At 39.6% G+C, this 11,451-nt stretch overlaps 1 protein-coding gene across 1 annotated transcript in view; it reads left to right on the top strand.

The window, feature by feature from the left end:
* Window positions 1–2,404: 2,404 nt before the first annotated feature.
* Window positions 2,405–11,451, top strand: part of plecb (plectin b) — a 79,058-nt gene continuing 70,011 nt past the window's right edge. The window contains 1 exon segment of the mRNA XM_082150211.1: window positions 2,405–8,196. Within this exon segment, the coding sequence (XP_082006337.1) occupies window positions 4,320–8,196 (3,877 nt within the window). The 5' untranslated portion in view covers window positions 2,405–4,319.

Here is an 11,451-nt window from a genome sequence, read left to right as displayed (position 1 = left end):
CTCTGATTATCATGGAAAAGATACCCTTTATCGAGTCAGGACATGGTGTTAGGATCATATTTGACCTCTCCAGATGCATCAGAATCCTTGATTCCCTCCATATAAGGTTCCTGATCAGCTGAGAACAGCAGGAGATTGAGTTTCCTCTGGGTTGTGAACAGGTGCTGAAGGTTAGAGGTGACACCATGTCTTCTGACGGGATAGGCCGCACTGGTGTCGGCACTTTTTCACTTGGCACAGCTGAATCCCTGTCCCCAACTCCACTTGGGCTAAGAGCATGAACTTTTAAAAGTCTAAATGTATTATCTGCTTCCTAATTATAATGTGTCTAACTTAAAGGGATAGTTCACCCAAAAATAAAAATTGGCATCATTTATTCACCCTCAAGTTGTTCTAAACCTGTATGAGTTTTTATTTTGTTGAACACAAACAAAGATATTTTTGAAGAATGTGTGTAACCAATCAGTTGATGGGCCTTCCATAAAATAAAATAAAAATACTATGGGAGTCAACGGGGACTAGAAACTTTTTAACATTCTTCAAAATATCTTTGAAAACCAAAGAGACTCATGCAGGTTTAAGAGTGAATAAAAGATGAAAGAATTTCTATTTTTAGGTGATTTAACCCTTCAATACATTTGAAGGATGATCTATTTATATATTATTTTACTAACTATTATCTTTTTTTTTCTCTCGTTCATTCTCTGTTTTAACTTGTTTTAGAGACTAAATGAAAAAGAAAAATTATTTGTTGACTTTGTTGTTAGCAGATATGTGGTGTGATATAGATAAGGATATGGATAGTGTAGTGTGTACTTTAGAGAGGCTGTTAATAGTAGGTTTGTGTTCTTTGTTCTCAGGTTGATTTGCATTCTGCATCATTATTGCAAATCATATTCAACTGTTCATTCAGCAGATCTGAAAGAGTATTCAGTTTAGATTCTTCAGAAGATGATCTGAATATAAATCATAAACATCCATGCAACAAAGATAAGGCTTCCGAAGCCCTGAAGTGACTGACAAATTCTATATAAATTCTGACAAATTCAGATCTGATTTCATTCACGTCTCATCAGAATTTGCATCTCTTTTAAGACTGTAAGTGACTTGGAAGAAGTCGTTGGAAAGTTGAAAATGAAATTTAATGAGTATATTTAAAAAAAGTCTTTAATTATATCCCAGCTGAGCTGACAGGTCTCTGTTGCCTCGGACACATGCAAAACTGACTTCTGGGTCATGTCGACCTTTGTCAGCAGGCTGAGGGAGGAAGGCACGTGTTTCTGAGCCCTAGTGAACACTTTACAGTGGGAAGAGAGCCAGATAATATCTATTCTGGGCAAACTGGGATCACTCACAAAGAGCTGAAGTGATCCAAATGGAGAGCTGGATTCTTCAATAAATTATATTAGGTGACCTCGAATTCATTCTCCAGCCTCTTTATCACTTATCTTCATTTCATGTACAGTATCCGGTTTTTCTAAACTGTTACACATTTTGAAATCAGTCACATGTGAATGTGAGCTCTAAGCACCTCTAATGACTCACATGGGAATAATTGAGGAACAAATAATGATCAGTGAATCACCACTGCTTATTCAGTATGAAGAAATTTTACTTCTGGAGGATCTTTTTTTTTTTTTTTTTTTTTTTTTTTTAAATTAGAGTAGAGGTTATGGTTAATATTTGTATGTGTATTTACTAACTCTCTCTGATTACCCAAAGATTGTTTTATAACAGTCTTCAACTAATGAAGCCTTACAAACAAACTTTTTTTGTCCAAATGGAAACAAGTTCTGAAATGTATACAATTTTGTGTTGTTGTAAAATGGAGTACATCTTTCATTTCATAGCTTAAAGTGTTTATAAAACCATTACATTTTTTGCTGAGCCTGTCTGACAGATTTTTTTACAAACAGCCAAGCAAGAAAACATATAGAAATCCTTTATTGCTCTTTCTAGGTCTGTTTTATGTTCAAATTATTATTAGCTATTAGTTAATCAAATTTTAAATAACTCACTACAGGTTAATTGTTTGGTATTGGTAAGGCTTAGGGTTATGTTTTTTTAGTTTTTTTTTAAGAAGTCTCTTGTGCTCACCAAGGCTGCATTTATTTGATCAAAAATATATAAGCAGAACAAAACTGTAATATTGTGAAATATTATTATAATGTTAAATAAATGTTAATTGAAATCAATGTTTTAAAAGTAGTTAGACAATAGAGCAAAACATTTTAATAGGAATCTTTTGTATATTATAAATTACTTTTACTTTCACTTAATCAATCATCTTTGCTGAATAGAATTAATTAAAAAAAATTAAAAATTAAATCCCACTGACCCCAAAATTTTGAACGGTAGTGTAAGTAAAAAAATAATAATCTCCATAATAATTAATAACAATTGAACTTTATAATGAACCAAATATAAATTATAAACATAAATTCTAATAAAAAAGTAGTTTCAGACACAGCCATTGGCTTTAATGAGTGTATATTAATCAATCACATCATATGCACTGCCTATTCCCAGACTGCATTCATCTGTGCTGATTATGACAGAGAGGTTGTTCTTAGTTAAGTGTGCTGTGATGTCCTGCACAGCTGCCCACAAGTTATTTTCATGGCGTTGGAGCGACGTGAAAGAGGATATTTGAGTTTCCCGGAACTGACACACTGTCTGACTGTTTCCATGGCAATTAAAACAAAAACATTTTCCGTTTGAGGTATGAGGGGGTGTGCATGGCATATCCCTACCATTTATTCCAACCAGATATACTCAGAAAACTGGTAATTGCAGTGGTCATTAAGAAGCATATTCAGTTTTTCCAGAAGGCATTAGAGACAATCAGTGCAACTCTACACTCTCACTGCTTCTGCTCTCTGTCTCTGCATCTGTCTGTGTCTATCCCTGTCCTACTCCCTCAAAATCAGACACCATGTTCATGGTTCCTTTGAAAGGTTAGCAGCAAAGCATGGTTCTTTATATAGTAGACTCTCTCATAGGAAACTCAAATTCAACAGCTATATTGAGATTGAGATATATAGAGCCCTAGATGAATTCTTTATCCGTTCTTTCAAACTGTTGCATCACATCATTGTACTGCCAACAGTGCTTGTAAAAACGTGCTTAGTGTAATGCTACGGTCTTTTATCATCTTTTAACTCCATAATTAAAGATGGATTTTGCTGTATAGAAATATACAAATGTATCAGTATGCAAAACATCATCCAGCTACTCATTTGAAATTAGCTTCAGTTTAAAACTAGCTAAACAGTAACATGTGTTCTTCTGCCTGCTTATTTTTTCTGCATGTGATTGCGCTTATAATAACATGCTTTTAGTGTACTTTTCCACTTGAGTCCCTGCTGTCTCGTACTTTCTTCCTGTGCAGTATCTGCACTGATTCATCAGTTAAGTCAGCCATTCATGTTCAAATGTTCTTTGTCAACCTATTAATCACAAAACCAAAGTTCTTGCTGTAAGGCATTTTCTGAGGAATTCAAGTGTCTCTAGGGAAAAAGGAGTGCCCCGACACACGATCTGAAGTGTGTAAACCCTGATTGCCTAAGGTAGGTGTTAATAACTGTATCTTTCACCTATTGGATGACTTACGTGAAGGGTGTCTCCTTTTCTCAAACCTAGCTTCTCATTGACCAATCTACTCTCTGAGATGGTCCAACATACCCCGGGGGTGTGTAACATGTGCTGTGCACCATTGTGGGTGGTTCCTAGACCGTGTAGCACATATGCTTCAATGAGACATAGGTGTGCTGAAGGAGCACTTCTTCTTTTCTTCCATTTTTAGAGATCTATTTTTGCTTCCTACACTTTTGGCAATTATCTTCGCAAGTGTTTACATCAAGCCATTCACAACTGCTAAGAGTCTGCCGACCAGGCAGTTTGATTTTAGCAGTTTCTTCCTTGCTCAAGCGAGGTAGGAGGGGCCGACTGGATCATAGTACTCTCTCTCTTTCTCTTTTACACACACCCCCTCTCATTGCAGCTCTGCCAGTTCGGACTATGCTCACTTCCAAGGAAGGCTGAGTGAAGGAGAGAACAGTTTTCCTTTTCTAAGTTTTTCCTTTGCCTCTGAGAAAGTTTGAGAAGAAAGAAGAAACCCTTTTGATGAGGAAGAAGTTAGCTAAACAACAACGAACAGACAGGTTGTATTTATTTTTAGTGTCTTTTTTGATTGAATTGGCAGCACGTGGCAGCAGGCTCTGCCTCAGGACCCTGGAGAGTGAGGTCATTCAGTGATTTGTTCTTCTTTGGCAAAGCTCTTCCTGTTTACTCAGACGCTGCAAGACTAAGGAAGCACAATGGTTGCTGGAATGGTAATGCCCCTTGACAACCTGAAGGCCATCTATGAGCGTCTGTTTCGGGATGGCGTCATGGTGGCCAAGAAAGACAAGCGCCCTCAGACCATGCACCCTGAGATTCCTGGTGTGGCAAACCTGCAGGTGATTAGAGCCATGGGCTCGCTGAAATCCAGGGGATATGTAAGGGAGACCTTTACGTGGAAGCATTTCTACTGGTACCTTACTAATACAGGGATTGTATACTTGCGTGATTACCTACATCTGCCTCCAGAGATTGTGCCCACTCCTCTACAGAGAGTACGACGGCCAGCTGCCACTCTGGCCATCGCCCGCAAGGCGGAACGGGTTCAATCTGTTGAGGGGCCAACTTCTTATGTTCCCAAACCCGGCAAAATGGGTGCAGAAAAACAAGAGGCTCTGATGGATCGACAGGGGTACCGTCGCAAAATAATGAGCATGGATGAACCTGAAATTACTGAATCCAATGACAGAACACCAAGATTTAGAGGTCGCCCAGTGGCTAGCAGTCAGATCAAACCCAAAGGATCATGGGAATCCAAAGAGCAGCCAATGCTTTCTGATACTCGTGATTACACCAAAGAGATGGAACCAAGTGCTAGGAGGAAGGTTGCTATGCATTCAGTCTCTCATATGCCTTCTAATGAAACTCGCCATGCTAAGCCAGTTGAACAGGAAAAGATGGTGGAATGCACCAAGACAGGATTCATTCAGAAACCGCAAAAGGCTCATTTGAGCTCAGATTCGTCAACCCTGGGGGCAACAGCAGTGGAATCCTCTTTGATTTATGTCCATAGTGAAGTAGCCAAAGAAAAGCCAAAAGAAGAAGTGCCTATCAAGGTCTCTCATGAAACAACATCCACAGCAACTGACAACAGCAAAACTGCCTGGGATGCTCGTCGTCCTACTCCCTCAAAACCGAAGGTGGAGAAAACACAGAAAACCCTTGTGATGAAAAATATGCAGGATGTGTCAACTGTTTCATCAGCAGAGGGAACAATTGCAGTGGAATCCACTGTGTTTTCTGTCCATACTGAAGCAGTCAAAGAAAAGCCCAAGGAAGAGGTGTTTATGAAGGTCTCCCAGAAAACCACGTCCACTGTAATAGTTGATAGAAAAACAGCTAAGGATGTTCCTCAACATACTCCTTCAAAACCCAAGGTGGCTCAAACACAGAAAACTATTGTGGCCAAAAATGTGCTGGATGTTTCAAATGTTTCATCAACAATGGGCACAATAGCAGATGAATCCTCTGTGTCTTCTGTCCCTACTGAAGCGGCAAAAGAAAAGCCCATGGAAGAGGGGTTTATTAAGGTCTCTAAGAAAACCACATCCACAGTAGCAGATAATAGCAAAATGGGTAAAGATGCTCTTCATCCTATTACATCAGAACCAAATGTGGAGAAAACACAGAAAACACTGGTGACAAAAAATGTACAGGATGTGTCAACTGTTTCATCAGCAGTGGAGAAAAATGCAGTGAAGTCCTCTGTGCTTTCTGTTTCTACTGAAACACTCAAAGAAATACCAAAGGAAGAAGTCTGTATCATTGTCTCACAGGAAACCACATTCAAAGGTGATAACAAAATAGATGAGGATGCTCCTGGTCCTACTCTCTCAAAACCGAAAGTGGAGAAAACAAAGAAAACCTTTGTGACCAAAAATGTGCAAGATGGCACGATTGTTTCAACAGCAGTAGAGACAATTACAGTGAAATCCTCTGTCTCTTCAGTTTCTAATGAAACAGTCAAAGAAAAGCCCAAGGAAGAACTATTTGTCAGTGTCTCTCAAGACACCACATCCAAAGGTGATAGCAAAGAGGAAAAGGATGCTCCACATCATACTCCATCAAAACCAAAACTAGAGAAAAAGCAGAAAGCCACAAAGACCAAAAATGTGCAGGATATAGCAACTGTTTCATCAACAGTGGAGGCAACAGCAGTGGACTCCCCTGTATTTTCTGTCGCTGATGAAGCAGTTAACGACGAGGCCAAAAAAGAGGCATTTACAAAGGTCCCTCAAGAAACCACATTTACAGTAACTGACGATATCAAAATGGCTAAGGATGTTCCTTGTCCTACTCCATCAAAATCAAAAGGGGAGAAAACAAAGAAATCCAAAAAGACCAAAAATGTGCACGATATACCAACCATGATGTCAACAGTGGAGGCAACAGCTGTGGAATCCTCCATATTGTCTGTCTGTACTGAAGCAGTCAACAAAGAGCCTAAAAAAGAAGTGTGCTTTAATGTTTCTCATGAAACCACATCCACAATTGGTAGCAAAATGGATAAGGATGCTCCTTGTCCTACTCCATCAAAACCAAAAGTGGAGAAAACGCAGAAAACCACAAAGGAAAAAAATGTGCAAGAACAACCAATCAAGAACGAAAAAGCAGATGAGACCTCCATTGCACCACATCATGTGACTGGTGCTAATGTGGATGAGGTGAAGTCAAATACCTCTGTTAGCTCTCAGGTGCCTGTCAAATCTCTAGAATCAGCAATGCCACTTCTGCAGAAGAAAGAAGAAAATTCAGCAATACAAATTGCTGAAAAGAAGTCAGAGATTAATCTACCACTGCATACTTTTGAGCTTTCTGTAGAGGAGAGTGTCAGTAAGTCAGCCGTCACGGCAGTGCCACCCACAGCATCTAGTACTGTTCAAATGACTGATAAGCAACAGAGAGTACTTGTTTCCCAAAAAACAAAGGAAACCCAAGATGCATCTAAACATGACAACACTAGTCCTTTAAAAGTTCATGAAAAGGTGGAGATTCCTGATGCTATTTCTACTGCTGAGGTTAAGGCAGAGGTTAAAGGTCCCAAACCTGACCTCAGCCCTAAATCTCAGTCCCTATCTAAAGGGGCTGAAGTGACGATTACCACAGCTGTCTCCAGCAAGACTTCAGAAGTAGTTGTGCAAACTTTGAAATCAAACATAGACACACCAAAACAAATTGATTCTGTTCAACAAAAGTCATCACCAGCAAAACAGACTGAGGAACCTGCAATCACAGAAGAGGCCAAAGTTGCAAAAGACAGTTATACAGAGGATGCCTCAAAGCCTTTAAAAGGAAAGAAGAAAAAGCAGAAATCTTCTAACAAAACTCCTGCTGTAAAACAGGTCCCTCCACCTATAGCTGAGACAAAAGTGACAGAGGTAAAGACAACAGCCCAGGATGCAGGTCAGGTTGAGGGTCCTGAGCAAGTTGCAACAAATGACTCTGCAAAGACATCCCCTGAAGGAATGCACGATGTGGATAGCATGAAGCCAACAGCTGTACAGAATGAGGCCCCGGATCACAAAGGGGAGGTGGAGCCTGCTCAGCCCTTGGCTGAAAAACGGGAGGTTCTGAGAGGAAAAACATCCTCCTCGCAGAGACAGTGGGAAGCACCGGCAGCCTCAGCGTCAGCAGCTACAGCAGACTCGGCCCAGCTCACCCCCCTCCCTAAACAAGGGGAACCTCCCAGCGTTGCACAACACACGGCTGCTCCTGACACACAGCAGAGCTCAGAGAAGCAGAACAGGTTTTTGGCTAGCAAGGCCCCCACACAGCCTGTCATCACTGGACCCCTTCCTGCCAACGAGATCACCTGCGACGTGCAAAAGCAGTCCACAGACGACGCCATGCGGAAGAAGATTGTTGTGGTCGAGGAAGTGATTGAAGTGCAACAGATTGCCAGTCCTGTTGCGGGACAACCTGCTGCACCCTCACTGACAGAGGTTGCAGGAGATGATTTGGACTATGATGTCTTGGAAGAACTGGCCATAGAGCGTGGCCTCCTGCCGGATGAAGAGACTTGGGATCATTCACTACAAGAGCCAGAAGGCAAATCCTTCCCCAACTTCATTGAAGGTATGAGTCCTTTTTCAGTTCTATCACTCTATATTTCAAATGTGCTTTGATGTCAGTAGCACTGCTCCGGTTTCCATCCGTATTTGCTCTGTGGGAGGTTCAAGGTGACTGTTGTGCTGTTATTAGACTGTTGGACATGCTTTTTTTGAGTGGTGTGTAACTTTATATGCATGATATTTGAGTGAATGATGCCTGAGCTTAATATTTATTGAATAAAACACAAGTACATTTATAGGTTTTCAAGATTTGTGCAGAGAAGCTTATTCTTCTTCAATGCAATGCGTTCAGTTTAAAATGAAATTAGCTTGTATACAGATATGGACAGTATCAACAACTCTAGAACCTCTTTCAAAATGTTTTGTCTATGCAACAATGCACATCTTTTTGTAGCTGTATTTATTCAACATTCCTGGTTTATCGCTGTTTCTTTCCACAGGCACAAATCTGGGCATATTTGCTTCCAGTTATTTCGAGAAATTAACCTCTCACAGTGATTCACACCACACCCACACCCAAAACATCAAATTATGCATGCAATGTTTTGCAACCACCCTTTTGCCGTGCAACATTTTGGGGCTAGCCAGTGATTTTGTTGCAAGTTTTCCTTCTTCAAGGGGAATACCAGACTGCTGGTAATGAGTAGTTAAGCAGCACTGTGTTTCTGACAATACAATGTTTGGAGTCAGTTCTCCACTCCCTGCTGCCAAACACAACCCATATCGTTTTTCTGTTCTTGGAGTAGAAAAAGAGTCATTAAACAACAAAATCAATGCTGTGTTTAGAGGATCCTGTGTGCCACTCTTGCAGGAAGCACGTGTGTTTGGTTGTTTCCTCTAGATTGTCTCGGTTTCCAGTGGTCAACTGGTAGCTGGTGACTTCTGCTTTGCCGCTTTGTGTATTATGTAATGGAATGCCACAGAGTAGATGGAGTTGTCCATCCCAAATTCCACCTTTGTCTTTCTCCCCATTGCTCTGGAATGTGTGCTGCAGTTGCCTTTGTTGTTGTTTATATGGCTGTGCATTTCAGTTGATGCTTGTACACTTTAAATGCAAAGACATTTAATGGAACCATTGATTTGTTTCATTTTATTTACTGGAACAATCTACTATTGTAGATTTCTCACAGTAAATAGTTAAGTTTTGCACAATCTAATGGGTGTGTTTAGTAGGTGAATCACAGAGGAAAGATCCAAAAACAATTAGCCTTTTGTTTGAAGGATTTTGTTAGTCACTTCATCATGACAGGTCTTTTAGGAATCCACAGCTCCTGAATTCCAACCAAACACAATTGGATTTGAAAAAGGAAAAAGCATTTATACAATATTATGCTCAGACTAACTAACTCAAGTCAGATGTGCTTGAGGTTACATGAGAGATCTCTGTAATTTTATGCTGCCCCCTACTGTATCTCTAAAGACCTGTCTATAGAAAATAACCTCTTCCCCTGTAACACTTTCAGATGAAACTTTTTAATAGGAGCTCAGTCACTTTGTTGTTTAGTGAAATTTTAGCCTACAGCTAGGACAGAAAGTATTTATTGTGCCTTGCACCTTTTTGTTCTTCTGTAATGGTCTAGAAGCAATACTTTATTCATTAGCAATCCTTCAGTCATATGCTGGACATGAAGCATGAAGTTTGAGACTGTTCTCTGTTCAAGCAGAAATGTGTTGTGCAAGTTTGTATTTCTGTCCGCCTCCACCATGAATTCCTGCATGTTTTTGATGTTGTGACAGGCGCTCTGTGATGTTCTCAATGCCATGTGATTGTGGTGCAGTCCATGAGTCATCCAGTGAATTCAGAGAGCCAAATGAATCTGACCTTTTAGAAGTCTTATCAGACACATTCAATGGCTCTCTGGTGTTGTGATATCCATAACTGGCCCTCCGCCTCTTGTGAAATGAGAGCTTTTGTAAGGATGAGTCCATGTTCTGGGTATAGAGGAAATTCAGGCTAGTTGACATACTTTTTACTCCATTGATTTATTTTTTGGTAACATTATGTCCCTGTAGTTGTTAGCTATGTTATAATAATAAACCCATGAAACTATATTACTACTTCAATTTTCTGAATTTGGAAAACTAAGCGAGTGCTCTGATAAAAAGCCTTGTCTTTTGCCTTGACCAGTTTTTCCGGTGAAAAAAGTAGCTGTCTCAGATCTCATCATGCCTCAATAAACCACCTGTGCTTCTACTGACAGTAATATAAAAGATTTATGACACATTCCTCTGAAATAGCAGTTGTTTTGATATCACATGAGTCTTTTCTGTCTACAAGGTTAAAATGTCCCCAGGTGAATCAATAATGACACACAAGAACTCATATTTGAATTCTCTTCCAGGAACTGATTTTCCTCGATGCTTTATCTGTAAACTGGCTGATACACTGTTTTTAAAGTTAAACAAAACGGATTATTGAAAGACTGAAAAAGTATTTTCTTGTAAAACATACTGTTCCAGTCTTTCAGCTTCAAAATTTCACGTTTAATTCAATGTGTTACTTGCCGTTGCATTGAAACAGTTATCACTCGCCGCCAGTAAATTTCACAAATAATTACAAAGTAAATCCAACACCATTTTTTTTTTTTTCAGTGTACAACAGGGATCACTGACTTTATGCTACTGACACCTACAGGTGTGGATGCAGTATCAGTGGAAAGCAACTTTGTTTGTGTGTTGATGCAAGTGCAGGATATTTGCAGGCGCATTTACATTTAATTTATGTGTGTAATTTAAGTGTCTGATAATAAGGTCCTATCGAATTAAAGTATTTAATTGGTCATTAGATCTCTGACCCGCATGAGGAATAAAACTTCAAGGCTTCTGATGTGAGTAATCTTCACGTGAGTGTACATCCGTTTAAATATATTTGTCAAAAAAGTTGACGCACTCATATTTAGACCTATTGTAATGTGTTAAACAGCCTCAGTGGAGTCAGACTTGGACTGATTACTAGATTTGCTCAGTCAATGATTATCTTATTTTACAAATATAGTTCCCATGCCAAGTCCTGCAAATTAGATGCCTTTAAATACTACATTTAATCACGGTCATAAGGGCTTTAAACATGAAAATGAAATCAACACTCTGTCAACGCCATAATTCACAATGACACATGCTAATTTCAGTGGATTGCTGTGTAAAACTCTACTATATTTAGCATATGTCTGGCTCCATGGGTGGTCTCTAAAGAGTCATGATATGGCACAAGAGAGAGGCTGAGATTTCCAGTCATGCCAGGCTTTTCCTATTACCACAT

The sequence above is a fragment of the Leuciscus leuciscus genome (genome assembly GCF_965113295.1).
Source record: "Leuciscus leuciscus genome assembly, chromosome: 20".
Lineage (NCBI taxonomy): Eukaryota > Metazoa > Chordata > Actinopteri > Cypriniformes > Leuciscidae > Leuciscus > Leuciscus leuciscus.
This window is presented reverse-complemented; position numbering and strand designations above follow the sequence as displayed.